Genomic DNA, 27201 nt, shown 5'->3' with positions numbered 1-27201 from the left:
TGTAGAGGCATTATACAAAAGAAAGTGTGAAGAGACAGTGGGCAGCTGGCCGCATGCACAGACCAAGTCATGGATAATGAGGCCCTCTCCACCATAGCAAAAAATGGCATACAAATGGACAGGTCGACTACACCAAACAAACGAAAAAAGAACCAGATAGATACGTCTCTCTGCACAGAACCACCTGTTCTAGGTTTTTGATCTTGTATTTCTCACTTCTATCAACGACAATTCAGAATCTTGCATTCGAAGAGAATGGATGATTGAAATATTGAGAAACGGACTCACCCACAAGTCAAAACACAATCCATTCTTCAATCCACAACCATAACCTTGTAACTCAAGGAAAGAGCTTTCCTCGAACATTTGGTTTCCAAAGGAAAGTTATACAATAACTTCAACAACTATTTTCAATAGAGAACACCACAATAAAATATCATAGGCTAGAATAGGCATGGGATGCTAGAATTCTCCATGTTGGAAGCTCCAGAGCTGCTTCAGTCATCTTCTCTTTCTGGGGGAAGGCCACAAGGCAACAGCATTTTCTGTGGAACAACATAGCAAAATATGAGGTGTTTGATAGACTTGCCGTAAATATTAGCACGTGGGACAGGAGATATAATAATCATAAATATAGGGAAAAAATTTCAAACAGCGTGCGTTGTATGCTTGGCTTGAAAGTGAAAAGAGTGAACAACCAAATCATTAAAATAAAATTTTAAAAAATTCTATTTCATTTTCTGTATTATGTTCTCTGGGGTCATGTTGCAATGATCCAAACCGCTTTTATGATGGGCCTCACTCACCATGGATGAGATGAACAAAGAAGAGAACTCACAGATTGGAATATTTCAACCATTTCAGCATTTAACTGCTTTCCTTTGAATAGGGACCATCTCCACTTTTGCTGTGTCTTTGTGCCAACTTGGGTGCCTCTGTTTCTAACTTGATGTGAGGCAACTCAATACTAACCAATGTTGGCATGCAAGTGTTGTCGATGGGAGCCCCTTCATGGCAAGTTCCAATGCCCATTAAAAGAGCAAGGTTGATGTTTGATGTGCAGCTGATCATAAATCTTTTTTTTTTTTTCAAATCTACCATATAAAGGCCAATTCAAAATTCCAGGAGAAAGCTACCATGATGCCTTGTGCCAATTACCAATTTTGAACAGGAGCATTCCCTAAGCAGTCAGGTGGTTAGAGATGATCATTAAAGTTTTTTAGGAATTATCAGGTTCTGATCATCATGATGTGAAAATTTCCTTCTGTGCCTGCTCTGTGGAATTGGGGTCCATGGTTCAACTATCTGGACTAAAACTCTTTGATCGGCAATTAAGAAGATGGTTAAGAAAAACATACAGAAAAGGCTAAAGACTGGATAGCTAGTACTTGCCTGCCTGTAAGATTTTTGCTGCATTACGTATTGACGCTGGGGAAAATAATAAGAATACTTCACGTATTGTGTGCATTAATACTCTCTATTAACAGCTTGATGCATCCACACACCTAATAATTCCTCTAGGCTGATAATGAGATGGGCCTCTTTGATGAAGTCAGAAGGGCTGGTGTGTGCAAGAATCAAAAGCCAAAAGAAGTTTGAGATTTGCCGAAGACATCAGCAAAAGAAAGCTATGTAGAAGACCAACATAATACTTTTCAAAGAAATTTGGAGTTGGAACCATCCCATTATTCCCACTAGCCTAAAGAAAATGAAAGATCTTGTAATTTTCTTTATTTTACACTAGGGAATTTTTATAATTTTTCAAAATGTTGCATGACTAGGTTTGGTTAGGGTCTTTAAAGCAACTTTTGCAAAGGAATTAGTAGGATTTGGGACTTTTTTTTTAAAACCACAATATTCCTCAGTAATGATCATTAAACCAAATAATGCCTGGACGATTAGAAATTTCAGGGAGATACTTTTTGAGGTTGTAATTACAAAAACGTCAAGTCGAGAATTGTTCGGCCCACATGGCATCTGTATAACATCCAACCTATCCAACCTATTCATGCCACCATGGTAATCACGTGAACCAAAAATCTGGCCGATAAATAATCAGATGGGCTGCTGTCTTTGAGTGGTGTATATTATTTTTATTTTTTGGCCCACCTTATGATTGGATCCGCCATATTTTACGTTTGTCATACAATCATTGTGAGGCATCTGTTGGACTGGTTGGATGAAAGACACATACCACATGGACCCCATAATTCTCAAGTCTCCAATTTTATATATATATATATATATATATATATATATATATATATATAGACACACACACACACATACATACAGTGGAACGCTCACCTTCGAACCAGTTCGTACGGACTACATACGAACTTTTTTGAGAACTCATCATATCTGATGAGTCTCGAAAATCTGAACGGTCCACATGAAGCAGAACCTCATGAAACCCCTTGGTACCAATTTTTACTTTGAACCAAAACTTCAGTGGGCCATGAAAAATGCAAACAGTTTCTTCCCTTGATTTGAATTTCTCTTTGCTATGGCCCACCAGAATCTTAGATCAGGGTGAAAATTCATCCCCTGAGGTTTCATGGGATTCCGCATCTTATGGACTGTTCGGATTCGACACCCATGACACGTGTGCAAAGGTGCGCACGTGCGTAGGTTATATATATATATGAGGGCAGTTGTGTAATTTCTCCTCCCAAAAAGCACACCCCAGGAATTTTGGTTCCTTAAGGCACTACTTGGTAAATTCTGAATTCTTGAAAATTTATGAGTTAAAAATCCCTTTTTAAGGAAGAAGGTGGTCAACTGTCGGAAGAGGAAAGAGTTGTGAGGATAGATTTAAAGGCAAAATATGCCTCCTCCAAAGAAGAAGAAATCAAATGGTGTCAGCAGTCTAGAGCCTTATGGCTTAAAGAGGGAGACAAGACTACGGAATTTTTTTATGGCCAACACCCAAGCTCAGGTTAACCGTATTAGCAATTTGGTAGTCAATGGAGCTAAGATTACAAAAAAGAGCAAATTTGCAGCTCCATCGTCTAGATAATTTGCACTTTGCTTCGCTGCCTGTCGAAGAAGCTATTGATATCAAGAATCCCTTTTCGGAGAAAGAAGTCAAATCTGCTCTTGATACAAGTGTGGGGATAAAGCTCCTAGCACTGACAAATTCCCAATGTTATTTTTCCGGAAATTTTGGTCAATGGTTAGAAGCGATGTTATGGAATTCTTCTTCGAGTTTTATGATAGAGGTCGCCTCTCCAAGGATCTTGGGGCTACTTCTATCGCCCTCATCCCAAAAATTGGAGCATAATCTCTTAAAGACTTTAGGCCTATAAGTCTTCTGGGCAGTCTTTATAAGTTGTTGGCCGAAGTCTTGGCTTTGAGATTTAGAAGGGTTTTATCCCCGGTCATTTAAAAAAAAATAAAATCAGGGAGCTTTCATCGTGGGTAGGCAGATTCTTGATTCTGCTGTCATATCCCATGAATGTTTAGATTCAAGATATAGACAAGGTAAGGGCGGAATTGTGCACAAGTTGGATATCGGGAAAGCCTGTGATCACGTTGATAGTAAGTTTTTGGATTATAAGCTTGAAAGGATAGGTTGCGGTCTCAAATGGAGAGGTTGGATGCAGGCCTGTATTAAGTCTCCTACTTTCTCGATTCTGATTCGTGGTTCCTCTTTTGGTTTCTTTAAGGCTTCCCGCGGTATCAAGCAGGGTGACCCTTAGTCTTCTTATTTGTTTCTTGTTATCGGGCAAGTGTTTAGTAGAATGCTTCTCCAAGCAGAGGAGAATGGTCTTATCTGCGGGTTTAAGGTTGCGGATGCAAGGGTGAAAGTGAGCCATCTGCAGTATGCGGATAACATGATTCTCTTTTGTGATGCGGACTTCTCTTCAGTCGATAATCTTCGTAAAGTCATCGTGTTATGAAGCAGTGTCAGGGTTGAATATTAATGTCTTCAAAAGCAAAATGTTGGGTATTCACGTTCCTTAGGACAGTCTTAGGCAGTTAGCTACAGTTTTTGGGTGCAATCTGGGATCCTTTCCCTCTTTTTACATTGGGTTACTGTTGTGTATTGGCAAGCCAGCTAAGTATCTTTGGGACAAAGTCATCGAGTGAATAGAGAGAAAATTATCAAGGTGGCAGCATCGCTATCTTCCATTGGGGGCCCGCCTGAATCTTATCAAATCAGCCTTCTCCAATATGCCGATTTACTTCATGCCTCTATTCAAATGTCCTAAGTTAGTTTTGGATAGATTAGAGAAGCTAAGGAGGGACTTCTTTTGGAAAGGGACCAGGGATTTCGCCAAGTTTCATTTGCTTAAATGGGAGGAAGTTTGTAAGCCATTAGATGAGGGAGGGGCAGGTTTGAAGCGTTTGGACCACATGAATGTTGCTCTTCTTGGCAAATGGCATTGGAGGTTTGGTCCCAAGGGAGGTAAGTTGTGGAGAGAGATAGTTGCTTCCAAATACGATGTTCAACCCACTAGTATTTGATAGAGACGCCCACCTTTCAAATCCTTTGGAGACGATAGCCAACTGGTTGGGCTACAACACCAAAGGGAACTTTTGATGGGGACGCCCACACCATTAAAATCGTCCAAATTGTGGGCAAGGTTCACCATGGTGTATATACGCTATCCAATCTATTCATCTGATGCGCCCGAGAGGGATGAAGGGATGCCCCTAAAATCGGGACATTTCAAAACTCACATGGGTCCCATGATGTGAATTTAGAGGTTTTAATCATTATTTTACACATTTCCTTATGGTGTGGCCCACCTTAGTCTTGAATTCAACTAATATTTAAGATCCATGGCGAAAATGTGGCAGTGCACCAAACGGATGAGGTGGATCTGCCACACATTACTTCCACGTAGCACTGAGTTGGCGCAAGTCAGGCCCTCGGTAGATGAAGAGAGGTGGTGGCGGTCCTCTACAGTTCTTAGAAAATATTGGAAGATGAGGTATTTTTAGTGGTTGGAAGTTTGGTGCAATATGGGGTTACATTGTTACAGGATGCTTCACAGCTATATCTTCTAGACCCGAGTTGATGCACCAAAGATCGAAACCATTTGAAGGATGGGCCTCAAGTCTAATGGGAATACCGAAAAGGGAAAAAAAGAAAAAGAAAAAAAAGATTGTAACATTTCGGCCTCTTTGATCTTATCATTTTAATATGGACCGTCTCCATTACCATTGTTTTGTTTGCCAATTTAGGTTCTTAAAATCTTGAAGAACTTTTTAGGCAACCACTACTAGTTGTAGATCTCGTTAGATCAATGGGTTGAATCGTTGAAACATGACCCCTAATCTAAGGCATCTAGTCAAGGAGAAAACATTGGGATGTACTTCAGATTTGCCATGTGAAAATAAGGATTGCATTCCTATACTATTTAAAGAACTGCACCAATTAGGAGTGAGTACAAGTTAAAAGTCTCTAAAAGGGCCAAGGGAAGACCCAAAAGGACGTCGGTGGAGGTAATTAGAATTTGAAAAAAAAAAAAAACCAAACCTTGATTTATTTTTTTTCTTGATAGGTAACGACACTGCCTGGGATTGAACCCTGGATCACTCACACACTACACCGTTTCTACCAACTCATCTACTGGGCAGGAGACTAAGAAAAGACTTGATGACCTATGGTCTAACTGAAGTTATGGCCCTTAATAGTGGGAATGACGGAAAAGGATTCATGTACCCAACCCCAATTAGATAGAATAAGGTTTAGGTGGTGATGATTCTTGTAATAGCTAGTCACCATTTTAAAATAGTTCTGGCTTATCCATTTCATATGTGACACTTACATAAGGCTATCCAGACCATCCAAATTGTGGGATGCAACGTGGATGGAGTATATCTAAAATCACACTAAACAAGCAATCCTAACCAATTGTTTGATGGCTATCAGTTGAATGGTTAAAATAAATTAATGAATGAGGCAAATTCCAATTGCAAAATTGAATGGCTATCATCGAATTCATGGTGTAATTGTTTGTTAAGCTTCATCCCCATTTGGGCTACCATTTTGAAGTTTGAACACAATGGATTACTAAACAACTATATCATGTATATAGTTAAAAAGTCAGACTATTATATAAGTCTCTCTTATGAATAAGGGCACTATGGGCATTTGATAGAAATTTAATGTTGTTCTTCGATTTTCTCTAACTCAGAGGGCACTGAGGAAGTATCTTTTAAAGGAGTGGGGAGAGAAGGAATATAAATAAAACGAGGGCACGGATCGACTGAGAATCATTGTGAAGGGGGGTATTTGGTCATTATTCCAATATTTAACATAGAAACGAGGTTCCTAGTATTGGAGAAAACATAGCAGAGATGCCATGGTTCATTTCCAAAAGTGGTGCAATGAAGAATTTTTACATCATGGCCTTCATCGATAGTCAATCCAATGAAGACCTGGCATGGATATGTAGCCCCTTTCTTAGAGCTCAAGTAGTTGCTTTTGGGGCCGTGCATGACCTGATAGGACCCAAAAAGGCCAAAGAAACCTCATTAGCGGTGTTCCCTATCGCATTGCCCATGCCTGCAAGCCTTTGTCCGAGATCAGCTAAAGTTTAGTTTGAAAACTCCTTGGTGGTGATCAAGCCAAGCATCAACTCGAGGGTTAGGTTTTTTTTTTTTTTTTTGAGAGAGATAACTGCAAATTTCATTAGGCTCAAAAGAGCAGAAGAAAAGAAAAAACAGAAAACAAAAGACAAAAGGGAGTGGCCACTGAGATAGCCGGCCACACACCTTAGCAAAAAGAGGAAAAATTACAAGGGGAAAGATTTACAACATTAGAAGCCCACTTGTAAATAAGATAGTGAACCCTTCTAACAACAACCTCCACTGGATTCGAAATATCACGGAAGCATCTATTGTTCCTTTCTTCCCAAATAGCCCACCAAACAGCGAGAAGAGACATTCTCCAAACCACTGTAATTTCCTTTCCCAAAGCCACTCCATGCCAGGCAGCAAGCATTTGATTTGAGGAACATGGAGAAGACCACAACATCTGAAAGGAAGACAATAAGGCTGACCAAACCTTCTGAAAGAACAAGCAATGGATGAGATGGTCAACCGTTTCTTCATTAGCCATGCAACAGAGACAGATATTGGGGAGAATCATTCCTCTCTTCCTAAGATTGTCCACCGTTAGGACTTTGTTTCTACCAACTAGCCACCCAAACACCAAGATCTTCGGAGGAACTTTATACTTCCACACCCTTCCTATCATTGCATCAACCACACGCAGACTTTTTTTCCACACTCGAATAGAGGGACGAAACAGAGAAGAGACCCTTCTTATCAGGACAACAAATCAGACTATCCTCTTGTGTTAGGTTGGGGGAGACTTTTTCAACATGATGGAGAAGAGCCACGTACTCTGCAACTTCCCAGTCATGAAGGTATCTTCTACAAGGGGGGTGCCAAATAACAACATTACCTTGCATTGAGAAACAATCAGCAAGGACAATGGACTGAGAAGGGGCTAGGCGATATATAGAGGGAAAATCCTCCCGCAGCATAGAATTACCAACTCAAGTATCTTCCCAAAATCTGATGTTATCACCTTTTCCCAAGGAGAGCCCAATTCTTGTACGGACTTCCTTGCTAGCTCTTAACACTCCTCTCCATATAAAAGAGGCTCTATGGTAAGAGGAATCCTTGGACCACCTTCCATCGATCGATCGACCATATTTACTTTTGGCGAGCTTATTCCATAACGCCCCATCTTCCATCCCCAATCTCCACCACCACTTCCCAAGTAACGCACCATTCATACCTTTGAGATTTCTAACTCCCGCCCCACCTTCTTGAAAATGTTGACAAACTTCTTTCCAGTCAAGCAAATGGAATTTCTTCTTATCCTCCCACCCATGCCAAAGAAAGTCTCGCCTCAGCTTTTTTAGAATTCCAATGATCTTGGCCGGGCATCTAAGGAGAGACATGAAGTAAAGGGGAAGGTTTGAAAGAGCCACTTTAATCAGACTGAGACACCCACCTAGAGATAAGTATCTACACTTCCACCTAGCTAGGAAGAATTCGAACCTTTCAACAACTTTACCCCAGAGGGCCATAGGAGGCTTACCAATACATAACGGGAGGCCCACAAAAGTTGTCGGAAGCATACCCAAAGCACAACCAAAGAAATCAGCATACTTTTTAGATTCACCCACCTCCATGTTGACCCCAAACATTCTAGATTTGGAGAGATTAACTTTAAGGCCCGAAACTACTTCAAAACACCGAATGGAAGTGCGGAGATCTCTAATTTTTGAATCTTCAACCTCACAAAAGAGAAGGGTGTCATCTGCAAACTGAATGTGAGAAATCAGGGCATCCAAGCCTTTCACCTTGAAACCGCCTAAGAAACCTTCAATCTGACCTTTATGAAGCATACTAGAAAAAGCCTCCCCCACAATCAGAAAGAGGAAGGGCGAGAGTGGATCCCCTTGACGAAGACCCCTAGAACTCTTGAAAAAACCTTTTGGAGACCCGTTAAGGATAATGGAGAAATAAGCTGACCCTATGCATTCCTTCATCCAGGTAATCCACTTCGCCCCAAAACCCAATCTATGAAGCATATAAAGGAGAAACTTCCAATCCACCCGATCATAGGCCTTTTCAAGATCCAATTTGCAAAGGAGACCTTTTTAGCCTAAAATGTAACTAGAATGCAGGCATTCTGCAGCAATAAGGGCGCTATCAATAATCTGTCTTCCAGGAATATACGCACTTTGATTTTGAGAAATAACATTATGGAGAACACCCTTAAGACGAGAAGCCAATATTCTGGCTAGAATTTTATATGGACCTCCAAGGAGATTGATAGGCCTGAAGTCTTGCATGGAGTCTGCCCCCACGAGATTTGGGAATCAGCGTAATGAAGGTGGCTCCCATAGATCTAGACAATTTTCCACTCAAGAAAAAGTCGTTAAGGAAGGCCATCAGGTCCACTTTAGTAATCTGCCAGCAGCGCTGAAAAAAGACAATAGGAAAGCCATCAGGGCCTGGGGCTTTCGCTCCTCCCAATGCAAACACTGCAGACTTCACCTCTTCTTCAGAAAACTCCACTTCCAGGGAGGTCGCTTCCTGATCAGAAATACGCTGGAGAGGAAGAGCATCCAGCGTCGGACGATCCCAAGCTTCAGCCTAGAGCAAATTGGAAAAGAAAGAAATAGCTTCGACAGTGATCCTTTCCTTATCATCAATCCTCTCTCCATTAACAATCAACGAGGAAATCTTGTTCTATCTAGAGCGAGCACTAGCCACGGAGTGAAAATACCTAGTGTTTTTATCCCCTTCCTTTATCCATTTGCTTCTGGCTTTTTGTCTCCACGACACCTCTACTTCACAGACCCTAGCTGAGAAGGCCTGAACCAGCTCTGCCCTTCGAGCCCTCAAAGAGCAGTCCGCCACTGAAGACTCGAAAGCAGCATTAATAGACTGAATCTGTAGCAACAAAGCTTCCGTATCTTCCTTTCTTTTCCTCAGTTCCATATTCTTCCAATTTTTAATCTTTTCCTTCAACATCACCAGTTTTTTACTTAGCCTGTAGCCTGCATGGCCCTCAATCTCAAACCCCTTCCACCAATATGCAATAAGCTGAGGGAAGCCCTCAATCTGGAACCACGAAACGTCAAATCTGAACGGTTTGGGCCCCCAATTATCCTCCTCCATAGAAAGAATAATCAGCGAATGATCTGAAGTCGGGCGGGGCAGCATTTGTTGCGAGAATTGAGAGAAATCGTCAAGCCACTCCCCAGAAAGTAAAAATCTGTCCAACCGAGCAAGATACGGAACCTCCCTCTGGTTGGACCAAGTGAATTTAGATCCAATTGGAGGAGGATCCACCGGACCATGGGAATCAATCCAGGTGGAGAAAGAACGCATAGCAGAGGAAACACTTCCACCCTTTGATTTATCATCAGCATATCTAGTAATATTAAAATCACCACCAAAACAACACGACCCGTCAAAACTATCCTTAACAGCACTCAGTTCCTTCCAAAAATCCGCCCTTCGGTCAACAAGGTTGGGACCATAAACCGAACAAGTAAGACAAGACAGATCCGCTCCGACCTTTCTTAGAACAACTGCAACTGAGAAAACACCCACCCTACTACACTCCAGCGTCCACAGAGACGACTTCCACGCCACAAGAACTCCCCCCGAGCTACCAATGGCATTTAACGACACCCATTTAACATCAAAATCCTGCCAGATGGAACCCATCAGGAAACAGTTGAAATCCTGAACTTTCGTTTCCTGGAGACACAATTTCTGCCCTACTTCTACTGATCGAATTCTTAATAAGAGCCCTCTTCTTCTTAGACCCCACCCCTCTAACATTCCAGGATAAAATCCTCATAAAGAAACCGACCTAGCCACCACTGGGCCTGCCCAAAGTGATATCAGTGCAACTGAAAGAAGAAGACAACAGGTTCTGCAATTCTCTGTTTCTACCTAATTTTGGAGAGGGATGTTTAGGAGATTTTGACATATTCAAAGGGCAACCCCGCGTCTCGATACAATGAAATAAAACAACAAAATCCTCTGGATGATCCCCAAAGGAAAGCCCCAATAATTTCCCCACGCGTCCCAAAGCTTCCCTAATCCACCGTTCACCCTGAACAGAATCCGCAAGCTTCTCCCTCTGCTCCTCTGACAGCAGGGAAATACATGACCTAAACCCTAAACCCTAAATAATGTCAAAAACCCTAGTTAAGCGGAAGGAGACTCAAAAAATAGAAATCTAAACCCTAATTGTGAAACAGACTGTGTGTTACTGTAGCAGTGTTAGTGTAGCGATGTTATTGTAGCAGGTTACTGTAGCACGGGATATAAAAATTACGATTTAGATAATGATAAGAACATGAAATGACAGCAAATATATAAACACATAATTAACAAACCTAAGCATGCTAAAATAGCTGCAATAAGCTCTGGCGGATACATGGAAGGGATGGAAGTTGATGTGGCTTTAAATGAACAGTACGAGGGAATGGTGTGGTGAAAATAATATCAGTAATAAGTAAAAACCGAGAAAATATATAAGACAGTAAACACTTGAGACGATGATGGAATTTAAAGCAAACACTTTTTCTTAACAACATAAGAAACAGAAAACTTTTTCTTAACAGCAAACTAAGAAGGATAAAGACAAGGATAAGTCATTATCAGAAAACTTCACTTTCTTAAGTCACTTTCACACTTTTACAAAACTTACTTCTTTCTGCTAATCTGAATTACAATACACTTTTACTAAGCTCTGAGAGCTCTTCTTTCTCACTTCTACTTCTCTAGTTCTTGTTTTACAACACACATTATACTGGTATTTATAGAGGGGAGAGGCCCATTGTGGCGGATCTGAAAGATGACTTCAATAGATAAAATCTTATCGTCTTGAAGTTGCAGACGACGCGGAAGAAGGAGAAGAGCCGTAAGGGGTGACTCTTTCTATAGATCCATTCCTCTGGGAACAGCTGTTGGAACACGTTTGCTTGGGGAGTGATGAAAGTGGACAGCTGGAGAAGCTTGGAGTAGCACCGTACTAGATATTTATACATGTAGAGAGGAGAACCACTGTTGCTGAGAGCGATGTCTCAAAAGTGACATGCTTGGAGCAGAGATGCTTCTACATTGCAGGCTTAATCCTCTTGGTCCTCTCATTCTCAATTCTTTCGAGCAGCCAATGGAAAAGTTTTTCATATTGATAAAATTTCTCATCCTCTCTCTCTAAAGCTTTTTCCCAACCTCTCCATCACCCATTCTTTCCTTGGTTCCTCCCTCTCTGGTAAAGATCTCATCCTCAGGTTTGAGATTCTTCATAAATTTCCTGGTCTCCAATGGTTACCAAATGGCCTCCAATACAAAACCTTTCTCCTTCCTTGGTCCTAAATCCCAAATCTCCATTTGACACAACCCATTCTCAACATCAAACACCTTTTGATTGAGCAGTGTTGTGCCACCACTCATTCCGAGTTTGCTAAAAAACATCCTTCTCCCCTTTGGACCAGACCAGAATTCTTTGTGAACCTTCCATTCAAGCAACAAGTTGAAGTTACTCCCACCAAAGCAAGCCACCCAGGAATGAACCCAGACCATTTGAAACTTGCAAATGAGGAACTTGCTAGCTTTTTGGCTGAAGGTCTAATTGAACCCACAGATTCACCGTGGGCTTGTGAAGCTTTTTACGTGAACAAGCATGCCGAGCAAGTTCGCGGAAAACTTCGCCTTGTCATCAACTATAAACCATTAAACACATTTCTGCAGGATGACAAGTTTCCATTGCCTAATCGTGCCTCTTTATTTCAACATTTGACAGATGCTCATCTATTTTCAAATTTTGATCTAAAAGCAGGATTTTGGCAACTGGGTATCAACCCAGCTGATCGGCAAAAAACAGCTTTCACTGTCCCAAATGCACATTATCAATGGACAGTCATGCCTTTTGGTTTGAAATCCGCCCCCTCTTTTTCAGAAAGCGATGGTACGGATCTTCCAACCCATCCTTGACCATTGCTTGGTCTATATTGATGACCTTCTTCTCTATTCTCCTGATGAGAAGAGTCATAGTGATCTCCTACAACAGTTTCATGCTCTCTGTGTTGAGTATGGCATCATGCTCTCAGAAAGAAAAATGCAGTTGGCCCAAGCCAACATTAATTTTCTTGGTATGAAAATCAGAAATGGAAAGTATTCTCCTCAGCCCCACATTGCTAAACATCTGCTCCAGTTTCCCGATGTTCTCACCTCAACAAAACAGATCTAGCAATTTGTTGGCATTGCCAATTATGTCTCTGATTTCATCCCGCATGTGTGCAAGTACCGTGATGTTCTCACTGCCCTCTTGAAGAAAGATGCTTATGCTTGGAACGATTCTCATACGGCAGCTGTTCGTTCCCTCAAGAAGATTATTCCTCATCTTCCTCCTCTGCAAATTCCAAGCAGAAATGGTGATCGCATTCTCCGGACAGATGCCAGTGACACCCAATGGGGTGCTGTTCTCCTCCAAGAGATTAATGGCACTCGCTATATATGTGGGTATCGTAGTGGTCAATTCAAGCCCTCCGAGCAACATTACCACACTACCTACAAGGAAATTCTGGCCGTTAAATATGGTATTGCCAAGTTCCAGTTCCATCTTCTTGGCCATCACTTTTTGGTCGAGATGGATCTCTCTGCATTTCCAAAGATGCTTGAATTCCGACAAAAGATGATTCTAGAACCTCAGCTGTTACGTTGGCCAAATTGGTTTTCACAATGGAGCTTTACAGTAAAGAAGATCAAAGGGAAAGATAACATCCTTGCTGACTTTTTGTCTCGCCTCCCTACCAAACATCCCCCCACAGTCACAGCCTCACCAGCCATCCATGAATTCTCCATCCCTTGTTTATTTCCCATAGATAGGATCCCAACTCTTCCCCTTGAACTCCAGCGAATGATCCATGATATCTACATTGCAAACAGGCCTACCCATAATCTAAAAACCTTTCTTGAAATTCACCTCTTTCGAAATGAACCTGTTTTCCGGCACATCCCTCATCCTCAATATCCATACTTAACTCCCATATCCTTTCGCGACCTCTATTTCCTACCCAGTGAAGCCCTTTGTTTTGTACTACCTTGTACAAAGCTTCACCATCATGGTTATCTTCCTAGTGGCCTCACTCCATGCTTATATTGCTCGTCTCAATTGGATTGAAATCACTGGTTCCAACCAGTTGTCTCAGACCAACAAAAATCTCAAAGTATTCCTCGAATGGTTTCATCCACTTGAAGTTTGGCATTCGTATCTCCACCACCATAGTGAGTTTGTTGAAGTTACCTTCAGAAATCCTCGAGAACTCCACTCCTCACTTGCAACAAATTCGCACTACTACGTGCCAGCTACTACTCATGATAGAGCTGTGATACGAGGATACAGAAATTACAATCTTGCCCAGCACTGGAATTATTTTGAAGGACCCTTCCATCTGTTCAAAAGACAAATGTGTGAACTGAACAATGTTCTCCAGGCCAACATCCCAAGTTCCATTTGGCTTACACCCATGTCTACAGCTAACAATGATCTGTGCTTAGACCATTTCACATCCTACATTGAAAGGAATTTAGAAATTTTAATGGCTCCAACACTCTCTTTCAGTGATAATGAGTCTCCCCACTCAGTCTATCACACCGCTCCAATCAGTGACTCAGGCTCCGACTAAAGCCATACCAATCGCCATCAAAGCCTGCAATGCAGAAGCATCTCTGCTCCAAGCATGTCACTTTCGAGACATCGCTCTCAACAACAGTGGTTCTCCTCTCTACATGTATAAATATCTAATACGGTGCTACTCCAAGCTCCTCCAGCTATCCACTTTCATCACTCCCCAGGCAAACGTGTCCCAACAGCTGTTCCCAGAGGAATGGATCTACAGAAAGAATCCCCCCTTGCAGCTCTTCTCCTTCCGCGTCGTCTGCAACTTCAAGACGATAAGATTTTATCTATTGAAGTCCTCTTTCAAATCCGCCACAATGGGCCTCTCCCCTCTATAAATACCAGTGTACTGTGTGTTGTAAAACAAGAACTAGAGAAGTAGAAGTGAGAAAAAAGAGCTCTCAGAGCTTAGTAAAAGTGTGTTGTAATTCAGATTAGCAGAAAGAAGTTTTGTAAATAGTATGAAAGTGACTTATGAAAGTGAAGTTTTTTTATAATGACTTATCCTTGTCTTTATCCTTATTAGTATGGTACTATGTTTCTTATGTTGTTAAGAAAACGTGTTTGCTTTAAATTCCGTCCTCGTCTTAAGTGTTTACTGTCTTATAGATTTTCTCAGTTTTTACTTATTACTGATATTATTTTCACTACACCATTCCCTCGCACTGTTCATTTAAAGCCACATCAACTTCCATCCCTTCCATGTATCCACCAGAGCTCATTGCAGCCATTTTAGCCTGCTTAGGTTTGCTAATTATGTGGAAACCAGGTTTGAAACTAGCTCCCAGGCTACGTCAGAGCTCATTGCAGCCATTTTAACCTCTGATTGGTGAGTCGAATGAAGGGAACCACAGGACAGCGTCTCGGCTTGATTTGAACAGACCGAAATAGACCAAAGATCTTCTGAGAGGTCTCCCTCCATCGTAATCATCTGACGAGAAGAAAACTCTAAAATGGAAGAGCCATTCTGCTTCTGCTCTTCAAAACCCTGACAAAACGAATGAAGTTGCACCATCGCGTTAATCGCTGGCCCGGGGGAAGCGGGGGGAGATGCATCAGATACATTTCCTTCCACCCTCGCTGGAAGATTCAGATTCAACCAGTTCAAATGATTAAGGATCGGGTCTTCCTTAGTATACCGAGTATCCTCCCCAGCCCAGACAAGAGAAGGCCTTACCTCCCGTTGGAGAAAATGTGTCCGCTCGAGGCAGGCCAAGACACCACGTGTCTCCCCCTCAGTAAGGGACAACTTCTTCGAGACCGACTCGACACGTGTAGAAGGAGAAGTCCCCTCCACACTCTAGCACACGTGCGACGGACCGAGCGCATGCCCCATATTAGTGAAGCGTGTGACGCTGGGAGAGGGCGGGATGTCGACATCGCAACCGATGCCGACATCCAAGGGACACACAACCGCAAGACGACGTGCCTCTGCATGCACCACGTACCCCTCCCGCGCTGTACGCGGAGGACAACTGTCGAGCCCATTAAATTGCTCACCCGGTGCGCACATTAATCCCAAAGACTGTTGGTTCGGTATCCCAAGGGAGTACCCACACCGTGCTCCATCTTCTGCGATCCCCTGAGGCACTACATGTCGTGGCTGCTAAGCTCCCTCCTTCGACCTCCACAGATCACCCCATCGCGGGATAGGGGCGTTTTTGATTTCTTATTGAACTGGGAGGACCACCTCCCTCTGATCTACCGAGAGTTGGATGAAGTGAGGTAGGGGCATCCACTTTCTCCTCCGAACTCTCGCTCAAGCCACCCCCAACTCTTCCCCCGACACCGTTTTGCAGTCGAGCTCGATAAGTTGTCCCAGACTTTCGAACGCCGATTTTAGAAACCCGTCAAACCACAGCTTCAAGGGAATCAATCACAACAGAATCCACACCTCTTCGAACCCAAACATTGAATATTCTTCCCAACTTTGAATCGTAACAATCGGACCATCCGTGTGAATCACTCCAGCCATGATTAGAAGGTCCAGGTTAAGATCTGGGCCTGTTCTGATCCATAGTTCGTTGAATCTAATAGGCAAAATCATGAAGGTAGAAGTCGGAGCTCTGATGCAATCATCCATCCACTAGCGGACCTGGGTAAGGGAGACTACTTCCTTGGTAATGGCTACAACTGAATTCTAAAGCGACTCCTTCGATTTCGCGAACTCCCTCGGGTTTACTTTAATCTCCAGTTCGACGCGTTCCTTTGTCTTTGTTGTTCCCTCTATTGCCGCTTCAACCTTCTCCTGCACCGGATCAGTATACTTCTCAGGAATGGGAGCATCACCATCATCATTCAGCAAAATCCGTTTGAATGAGACAGAGCCCTGCTGAAACAGGGAACTTTTATGACTGCTTGGATCTTCTATAAGGCACCGTAAACCAGCCTCCGTCATTCTGGGACGGAGGAGCCATGATTTCCTCCCCATAGCTTTCAACCGCCGTAGCAGGGTTTAGATTGTCCCCGGCGATTCCATCAGTCACCATCCTCCCCATAGCTTTCAACCTCCGTCAGGGTTAGGTTTAACTGCTTCCTTATCAAGAGAGGCCACTTGATTTCTATATCTTTCACCATCCAACCTTTCTTAGAGGTGATGGACCATTCCAAAATCAAACCTCTAACCCTATCAGTAATCAAGTCCATGCTCATAAGCGAGTCCTAGAAATCCAATGATTCCTTTCTTTCCATATCTCCTAAGAAAAAGCGAATGGGATGAGGGTCCAGATTATTGTCTGCTTTGAAGAATGACTCTATTCTAGCCTACCAACACCTCCTTGATCGATTACCATTGAACCCAAGGGATTTCGTATTCTACAATCAAATGAGTCCAGAGACACCAGACGGCTGAGGACATAGCACGGGGATTGTTTATATTTAGGTAGTTACTTTTCACATCTGCATCAGTAACTTTAGAGTTCGAGGGCATTTTTCAAAGAGTGATATTAAGTCAAGTTCATGATTTTTGGGTAAAACATTAGCTAAATTTGATTCATAATATAGTTAGGAAATTTTTGTTGGCATTGGCTTCCAAGATAGGAGGGAAGTAAGGGATGAAGTGGAAATCCATAGAGAAAGTTATGTCTTAAGCATCTAACTAAGATAAGATGAACAATCTAAATTTCATAAGAGCTTTAGGGTTTTGAACATTCTCGATTCATCATCATCAAGTCTTGTCCCATGTATTTGGGGTCAGTTTTAGGAAACTTATTGCACCCGTCAATCTTATCTAAGGCCTCATCCTCAGTAAGTGAACAAGTAATGCAAGGGCATTTTCACACGGGCTCGAGTGGGGTAGCCTGTGGGATGTGGGGACACACTCGGGGTACGCGGCCCGTGTGAGGCTAGTGGCTCGTGAGAGGTAGGCCCCACCCGTGTGATTCGGGTGGCTCATGTGAAGTGGTACGAATGTGATTTGGGGCCCACGAGGGGGGTTCGGCCGAGGTCCTAACCCATGCAATATGGGGCCTAGGCTATGAGAATAAGGGATTAATTCTCCGTGCTCTAACAGTTTGAGCTTTTAGAGCAAGTGGTTAATTGTCCTGTATCAAATTAATATCAGAGCGGGAGATCTCGAGTTTGAGACTCCTCACTGGGGGTGATTAATGCATGAGCATTTTCACACTGGGTTTGAGTGGGGTAGCCTGTGGGATGCGGGGACACACTTGGGGTGGGTGGCCCGTGTGAGGCGAGTGGCTCGTGAGAGGCGGGCCTCACCCATGTGATTCGGGTGGCTCGTGTGAGGCGGTACCCGTGTGATTTGAGGCCCACAAGGGGGGTTTGACCGAAGTCCTAACCCATGCGATGTGGGGCTTGGGCTATGAGATAAATGGATTAATTCGCCATGCTCTAACAGTTCGAGCTTTTAAAGCAAGTGGTTAATTGTCCTGCATCAACAAGCCTTCATATCCCTTCTCGCCACCTCAATCCAAGTCCATTTAGGTTTTCCCCAATCACCATATCCATTGTTCAAGCCCTTCAAACCTAATCAATGTTCCCCCTTCTTACTAGAGTCATCTCTAGTCCTCTCTGGAATTTGGATACGACCAATCCATCTAATTCTAATGCAAGTGAATGTCTAATGGATCCAGACTGCCAACTCTAAACAATTGGCTAGTACAGTCACCACATGAAGGCCATCTAATCAATAAGCTCAGGTGGTAAACCAGTCCACACATATCACAAATTGAGCCTAGATGCATACGCTAGGTTAGTTGCTCCTTTTAGTTAAACACAAATTAGTTGTTATTTAAGTCTAATTAGGAATAATTCTTTTTTCTCAAAGTCTAATAATATCCATGCTTGGCAATTAATCTAGGTGTTTTTTTAATTATTATGTTGAATGAAAGTTTGAATTTTTTAAGCCTTACTTCTTGTTTTCTCTTCCACGGAGTTCTTCTCGCATCGCTAAAGAAATGTGATTTGATCATATGCTTGAGTCACTCGCAGATCTTTCATGTTCAAGAAAGATCTGCAAGTGACTGGATGCATTTTTAGTTAAACACGAATTAGTTGTTATTTAAGTCTAATTAGGAATAATTCTTTTTTTCTCAAAGTCTAATAATATCCATGCTTGGCAATTAATCTAGGTGTTTAAAAAAAAAAAAATTTATGTTGAATGAAAGTTTGAATTTTTTAAGCCTTACTTCTTGTTTTCTCTTCCATGGAGTTCTTCTCGCATTGTTGAAGAAATGTGATTTGATCATACGATTGAGTCACTCACATATCTTTCATGTTCAAGAAAGCAATTAGAAGCCCATTAAGTTGCATGCGGTTCTCTTGTGTTTGAAGAGGTTTATGGTATTTTATTGCTAAGACGCTCACAAGAATCCATAGCCTAGTTATCTTGCATCAATTTTGGTCAATATTCCAGTCTTCTACTCCGTCTCTCTACAGCCATTCGTTCCAACATGGTATTAGAGCCAAAATTCTTACACGAAGTAGCATCAAAGCACATCCAAAATTAGGTTAATTCATCCACAATTTACCTTTGTTTCTTTTCCTTTCCTTTCTATCGCACACCCACTCAAACCGTCTCTCTTCCATTTAACTAGTACTCTCCAAACCGTTGAGATCCCCACTCCATATCGAATAATCTTCCCAGCCTGCCAAAGTGTCTAGCCATCCAATTTTCAAGCTTACCATCCAAATTCTCCCAACCGAGTGCTAGGCCATATAATCTATATATCTAGCAGAGCCAAACTTCCAGTAAGGTAAGTCTGTCTTGAGATCGCCTAAGATTATTTATTGAGATTTCATATAAGGAATCAAAGAAAGTTCAAAAAATGTGGACAAAAGAGATACAAAAATCCGAGACAAGCTCAGGAGTATCTCTAGCACATTGGATGTGATTGTGCGTGTTAAGGGAAAATTCGTGTCAAATCGCAGTCCTCGAAAACCAATTACCTAGAATTTAGAGGTCCAATACTCCAATGCAGTCCCATATGTCAAAGCAGGTAATTGCAAAAAGTGCATCAAAAGACGGGAACATCAACTGATATTGACACAAGATAACTAGGCCACAGAATTACTATGAGCATCTCAATAATGAAATGCCATAAAACCGTTAAAAAAGGAAAGAATCCAGGGCACTAAGTGTATTTTAATCGTCTTCGCTAAAACCAACGATCCATGAGTAACTAGAGCAAGATCAATGAAACCTTGACTAGAAAGAAAACTAAGGAGAAACCCTTAATTTTTTTTATATATATATATATATATATATATATATATATATATATATATATATATATATATATATATAAAGATAGAAAAGAAAAGACAAAATCTCAGCTTTTTTTATTCAATAACTATTGCATTCAACATTGAAAGGAAAAAAAAAAAAAAAACGAAACTCTGGAGATTACATGTACATATATAGATTATGTTTCTTGGCCCTTAACCTAACTAATAGCTTAATTACTAAGCAAGAGTTTTAGTGGATTTTGACAAAAATAGCAACACATAACTAGACTTATTTAGAAAAATAAACAATTAATTCATCTTTAACTAAAAGTAGCAACTCATCTAATCCATGCATTTAGGGTATAATGAGGACTCTGCAATTGTATGGATTAGTTCACTGTGTGAGCTGCTTGATTAAATGGTCTTTATGTAGGCAAATTGTACGACTTGTCATATATCTACCTTCATCAACCAAAATATCTAGACCCCCTTTTGAGTATTGCATCACATTCTCTCTCCATTTTATTTCCTATTAGTGCTACTCCTATGCTGCTTGGTATGACCTCGTTCTTAATTATATCCTTCCTCATCTATGTGACACTCAACCTCTACATTTGCTACTTCCTAATTGCCCAATCTATGTGACACACATTCTCTACATGTGCTACTTCCTAGCTGCCCAATACATATGCAATGGCTCTATTGAAAGTTGAAACCATTCTCATCAACATTTTTTCTCTATTGGCATCTTCAACTAGTTCAATGCTTATTCGTGTGGGCTAGTGAAATACCTAGGGTTTGATACATAATCAATTCTCCATCACATTTTATAGATAGACAAATTAGTTCAATAATAAATATTCCCTTTATAAATTCTTTAAGAATTAGATCCTTCTATATGAGCGTTGCATCCTGGCTCTATTGAAAGTTGAAACCATTCTCATCAACATTTTTTCTCTATTGGCATCTTCAACTAGTTCAATGCTTATTCGTGTGGGCTAGTGAAATACCTATGGTTTGATACATAATCAATTCTCCATCACATTTTATAGATAGACAAATTAGTTCAATAATAAATATTCCCTTTATAAATTCTTTAAGAATTAGATCCTTCTATATGAGCGTTGCATCCATGCACATTTCTCCTCTTTAAATCAGCTTCACTTGGATTTATCAACCAAAGGAGGCAATACTTTTGATATCATTGTTCATTCTTTGATTCAAAGGACCATCCCATCTCAACCGAAAAGGCAAACATCTTTTCAAGAAGAAATCTAGTCCCGCTTAGCCCATTGATGGTTGTCTTATAAAATCTTCATTTTTCATAGGAATGCAATGGCCACACCTTTTGGGTACCAAGAATGTAATTTTGCAGAATACAAACTATGTTTGGGCATTGGGAAAGAATTGCTAAGAATCATAATGTGCATATTCACATAAGGGAATATAAAAATATGATTGTTGGCAAGGAATTCATTGCCAGTGAATTTACAAGCTAGATCCTCCCAAGGAATTTCAAAATGTTTCATTTGGTGGAAATGGATTCCAACAAGAAACCAATTCTAAGTATTTCCAAGGACCCCAAACGCAAGAACTTGCATGTACTTCTGTAGCCTCCATATCCATAAAGGCTATTTTCTAGTCATCCAAACAACCCCTTAAGAAGATGCCACAAAACTGTTGGCAGAGAAAGCTCCACTCAAATCTTCCATCTCCAAGAGAAACAATAAAAATAAAGGAGACTGAATAGCTATCATATAAGAGACAAGGGCATCTACCTTCCAGCTTATTGTACAAAAAGAGAGAAGCTATAAAGGAAAGAAGCAAACCAATTTTGAGAACCACAAAAACTAAAAATATGAAGCATGCAAATCTACCACATGACATATTTAACAATGCAAATGGTAGTGAAAATGTGAAATATTAAAAAAGTATACACCACCCATGCAGTTTTGATTCTAGAGTATATTAGCATCATAAATTATGAGGCTATCTTATCACACTGTGTATAAAAATTCTGTGCGTTGACAAAGCATGGAGGCAAAGGTAAATCATGTGGCAAGGAACACTTCATAACGAACAACACAAAAAAGTATGTGTGGCTTAACAACAACAACAACAAAAATAATAATAATTAGATAACATACTTGACAAGGGCAATAATACATATGACATGTCAATTGCAAAAAATTCATCTGCTACTGCATACCTGCATAAAATTGTAGCGTTCTCTCCCTATTGATTCATTTTCCGCAATGGCAAAATAGGCCAAGATGGGGTAGTGACCAATGTAAGACGCGTAGCTATCACGTTGGATATTCACTGCCCACTCACTGGACATCCAAAAACATCAAGAAATAAGAATGATAAAGTTAAAAAATGATAGCCCTTTTGATTTGACTGAAAAAAAAAAAAAAAAGAGGTAAAAAATTGACCAAGGTTTCTAAAGGTTTGGGGACTTGCAATCTATTCAAGTCGGCATGCCCAGTCCCAACATATTTAGCTTGGAGATGCTCAAGCTGGGAATTGATATTAAACCTATCACTTGCCTGCATCAAGCGATAGTAAAAATTACAACCAAAAGAGAATTTTGTGAAAGGGAAAAGGTTAGGCGAAACGATTTCAAAATACAAAATGCAGAAAGCGCAAATTAGGGCATCAAAACAACTTAAAACAAGAATAATCAAATACCTATCACCAACACATGAGAATTCAGGGTTACGGTTGTATACATAGACTCGAAACCCATCCAAAATAGATTACATCCTAAAATAAACATAAACACGCAATCCAAAGGAGAATTTAATGTTACAGTTTTAGACAAAGTCATGTCACGAAATCCGCCATGATGAGAAGGCAAATCATTGCACAAACTCAACGAGCCTAGGGCAATAGAAAACAGTTGACCTTTTTGGTAGCTTGCTGCACCACCCTAATTGGTGGCTTCCTACACTACCAACCCCATAAAAAACATCTGGCGGGCCCAAAAATTCAAATAGATTGAATGACGCTTGTAGACAGATGTTTAATACAAAAAACGCCAGCAGTTTACATTCAATGGACAAAAGGCCCACAGATAAGAAGTAGGATGACTCAATTGCAGCAAATTCCAGGCCGTGGCCAATCCACGTTACAGCCCACCCCATGAAATACTCCGAATTTCATTACAAAAACGAAAGAATACCTGCATATTTAACGGTTTGAATCTTGACGGTTTGAATCTTGTAAACTCGCAGCAATTCGACCTACAGAACAAAAATCGAAGCATTACAATCCGGAAATAGAAAACAGAAAGAAAAAAGATTGAAACAAAGAATCCGAAAGAATGACAGTTAACCGCTTCCGAACTGAAATGGATGCTTGAGATTTACGGGAAAAAGGAAATGCGATTCAATTAAAACGATACAGTTGAATTTGAAACTGGGGAGAAAATCAAAAGAACAAGAAAATTTCATAACGAAATCTTACCTGGGAAATGATGAAAATGGAGATATTAGGGTTTTGTGTCTCTCTCTGGATTTTGGAGAAGCGGCAGAGGAAGGCGGATGAATTTTAGGAAGTTATTTATACTCTGTCCGCATGAGGCTCCTGATACGCAGTCACTTGGGAAATCGTACACGTGCCATCGCTAACCCGGGAGCGGATAAGTTTCGCAAGGGAGCTTGAAAATGAAAGTAAATACAGAATGTATTTGAAAACCAAATTTTCTGTTTGGATGGAAGTGAATGGAAGGAATTGAAATTTTTTTAACATGTTAACAAGAAATGTGATATCCAAATCAGATTTGAAATAAAATATTTTAATAAATAGAAAATTCATAGCCTCAAGTGGGGCATAATATCGGGATCACAAAGAAGCAATTCATTAAGGGTTTGTTTGGGCGGTGGGATTAGTTGGGATTAAGTGGGATGGGATTCATCTGGTCGTGTGCCAATTTCACTCCATGTTTGGAAGAATGGAAGAGGTTGGAATTACATTAAATAGAATGGCATTAGGTTCGTGCCAATTTCACTCGATGTTAGCAAGTTGTTGTAGGTCCCACTAAGATGTGTGGGCTATATCCACACTGTCCACCCATTTATCGAGATTATTTTAGAGCATGGGCCAAAAAATCAGGTAAATCTAATGCTCATGTGGACCCCACTATAGAAAGCAACGAGGATTGAATACTTACTGGACCCCACTATAGAAAGCAACGAGGATTGAATACTTACTGGACCCCACTATAGAAAGCAACGAGGATTGAATACTTACTGTTGATGCAAATGTCTGGTTCCTCCTCTTGGACCTTCGTGTACCTGCACAAAAAGGGGACAAAGGAGACCCTGGCCTGAGCAGGGGACCCTCCGATGCCAAAGTCAGGCCTGGATTCTGGGTCTAAGAGTATTGAGGAGCTTTTTAGAGAGGATTTGTTTCGTACCTCTCAAGGTGACAGGGGTCCTTCTTTTATAGCTACTGGGGCGTGTGTCGCACGAGGATTCTCTTCCTGATTTTGAGCGCGGGATCTTCTCCTGGGATCACGGGGATAGGATCGTGCCCATCTTGAGCCTTCATCCGATCCCGTGAGCTTCGGGGTTGGAGATCTTATCCCAAGATATCCGGGATGAGGCTTGATCTTGCGATGGTCGATCTGGTAAGGTGGTCCACCCGACGCATGCCCGGAGTGCTGATGAGTCGTCCGAACCGACTCAATCTTTGTCGTCGGAACCGACTCAACCTTTGTCGTCCGAACCGACTCAACCTTTGTCGTCCTTTGTCGTCCGAACCGACTTAACCTTTGTCTCGGTTTTGCGAATCATGCCTCGGGTTTGGCACATTCTTTGGTGACCCGAGGCATTAAGTCCGAATCTGCGGACTTATATTTTTTGTTCCCAACAGTAAGCCCCCCCTACTCCGTGTGTTTCATATGACACTTAGGAGTAGCGAGTTTTGAGTCGGTTCACAACCCAGTCCGAGACAGTAGGTGGTCATTTAATGCGTTCCATGTCGCCTTTGACGGGAGGCGGTTCGGTTCCTGACATCGCATGCGCCGTCAGCCGTCAAATCGCTCATCCCGCCAATGAGGTTTGGACACGTAGCAAGGGCATTATTGTCGTCAGTCGGCGAGCGCCACGTGTCGAGTGGGGGAATCGATGCAGGCGTCGAATCATTTCCTCATTAATTACTCCCGCCGTATGGCAATCTTATAAATTGGTGGGGGTCCCGCATTTTGAACTTCTATTGCCATTCCTACTTTTCATTCCCTTTGGAGCCTTCTCGGTCTTTCATCTTCTTCCTTTCCTCTCTCTTAACCGTCAGCGCTTCCTTTCGCCATTTCCGTTTTCCTTTCTCCCTCCGGTGAGTTTCTCCTTCCTCTCTATTAGATAAGAATGGCGGATAGGGGTTCTCGAAGTCCCCAGGGGGGAGCTTTCGGAGACGAAGGTGAAGCGCAACATTTTTGGAATGTTGCGGAATCGCCTTCCTTACTGACGGAGATAGCAGTGGATGCCAACGCTGCTTTTCTATCTGAGAGAGTCACTGAAGTTCCGGCGGAGCGCCCTGCTTCTGTTGTTCCTTCTCGTGGTGGGTCATCTTTATTAACCCGCCCGGGAAGGCCTAACTTCCCGAGGGGTATGGAGGAAGATGAGGAGGAAGAAGATGAAATATTGATTGCCGAGGGAACCTCCGATCCAGTTCCTATCGATGAACCGGCGCATGCCGAGTCTGAAGGAGAAGGATCGGGGGAAGATTTAAGCGGTCCGGTTCCCTCAGTTTTAACTGAGGCGGACTTAGACAGAATTCGAATCGGGTATCACATCCCCGAGTCGGTCATCACCTATCTCCCCCGTCCAAATGACTTGCCGGATCACCCTCCTGCTGGGGCGGTCGCCATTTACCAAGTGTCAATGCAATGCGGCTTGCGTCTGCCCCTTCAGGCCATCGTCTGGGGAGTTTTGTCTCGCATTCAGATTGCCCCCGGGCAGATAGTCCCGAATGGGTGGAGGAACTTATTCGGGTGTGCGGTGTTGTGGGCCGAGATGGAGCAGCCACCGCTTACAGTCGACGAATTTCTCCACCTGTACCAAGTGCGAGTGAATCCGAACTACCTGGCTTCTACGTCTTCGCTGCTTGGCGAGGCGGAGGCGGTTCCCTTATAACCGACCCTCCCACTTCCAACAAACATTGGAGAGAGCGTTGGTTTTGGGCATGTGGTCGCTGGGAGATGGATGAGTCCGGGCCCTGCGAGGCTCGTGTTCCTCGGACATTCCATAGGGCAGGTGACTTGGGTTTTCTCTCTCTCGCCCCTTTTCATTTTTCGTAATATTCTGAGTCTGAAGGACTTGTATCTAGCAGATATCCCGAAGAAGCGGCCAAAGCTCCTCCAGTGCCTCGGCTTGGATCAAAGAGTTGAGGACGTTGGATCCGTAACTAGATCTTGGAAGGAGCTTTTCAGGAGCGCCTTCATCTTGCAGTCTAATTTGAAAAGTCACGTAATCGAAAATGTTATCGAAGATTCCGAATTTCCCCCGACTTACTTCGTTTTTTTTTTTTTAAGATCTGCCCGAAGCCCGTCCTAACCTCAGGATTCCCGAACCTACTTCCTCGGAAATGACCGGAGCTCGTCCTCCCCTTAGGGCGATTCACGAAGTTGAAGGCTCCTCCGCGGTCGGTTCTTCTGTCGGGCCTCGGCCGCCTAAGAGGCAAAGGGCGGTGCGGAAGGAGAAAGAGCCGGCGAGTTCTGCCCCCTCCGTCGTCGTAATTCCCGACCCGGAAGAAAGGGTGAAGGAGGCGGCCGCTGCCTCGGAACCTCGGGCGGCACCCGACTCGGCAAACGTTGAGACGGACGTTCGAGACGGGAGGAAGAGACCAGGGCCGCGTCTTCCGGAGGGAAAGGTGAGACGAGGACCGCATCCTCCAGAGGGGAGGAGACGAACCAGAAAGGGCCGTGTCCTGCAGCAAGTGGTATCGGGGATGGTTCCCTGGGCCTTAGCCCACGGGGGCGAAAGAGAGTTCGTGAGGCTCTACAACGCCCCGTCATCGCAAACCGTCAGCCATGCCGCAAGGGTGCTTCTTGAACTCGCTCCCTACTTGATTAAGGCCGGCAAGGAGCTATCCTCGACTCATCGGCTGCAGACTCTCTGTCGGAAGCCGAAGGGCGGCGCGAGGAGGCCGAAATTCAGGTCGGCGTCCTGACAGGCGAGGCGTCCCTTGCCCGGAAGGCTGCCGAAGATGCGAAAGCAGAGGCGGCTTCCTCCAGAAGAGCCTTGGAGGATGCGCAAGCAGAGGCTGCTCGGGTACTGGCTCTTCTCTCCGAAGCTGAAGAAGAGAACCGGTGAGTTCTCACAGTTCAT

General features: G+C 42.5%; 1 protein-coding gene across 1 annotated transcript; it reads right to left on the bottom strand.

Annotated features, from left to right (window-relative positions):
* Positions 1–144: 144 nt before the first annotated feature.
* LOC131239001 (uncharacterized protein At4g14342-like) lies at positions 145–27201 on the bottom strand. The gene is made up of 5 exons (XM_058236567.1): positions 27149–27201; positions 23055–23115; positions 22330–22419; positions 22080–22199; positions 145–545 (listed from the first exon to the last, which is right to left on the bottom strand). Exons 1-5 carry the CDS (start codon positions 27199–27201, stop codon positions 498–500), a joined length of 372 nt encoding a protein of 123 aa, XP_058092550.1. The 3' UTR covers positions 145–497.

This window comes from Magnolia sinica, chromosome 3 (genome assembly GCF_029962835.1).
Source record: "Magnolia sinica isolate HGM2019 chromosome 3, MsV1, whole genome shotgun sequence".
NCBI classification, from domain to species: domain Eukaryota; kingdom Viridiplantae; phylum Streptophyta; class Magnoliopsida; order Magnoliales; family Magnoliaceae; genus Magnolia; species Magnolia sinica.
This window is presented reverse-complemented; position numbering and strand designations above follow the sequence as displayed.

Coding starts and splice junctions, on each gene's coding strand:
- LOC131239001 (XM_058236567.1), bottom strand. CDS start 27,201: ATGAACTGTGAGAACTCACCGGTTCTCTTCTTCAGCTTCGGAGAGAAG. Junction 23,116..27,148: donor AGCTTCGGAGAGAAGAGCCA/GTACCCGAGCAG, acceptor TTTGTTCTGTAG/GTCGAATTGCTGCGAGTTTA. Junction 546..22,079: donor AACGCTACAATTTTATGCAG/GTATGCAGTAGC, acceptor GTTGTTCCACAG/AAAATGCTGTTGCCTTGTGG.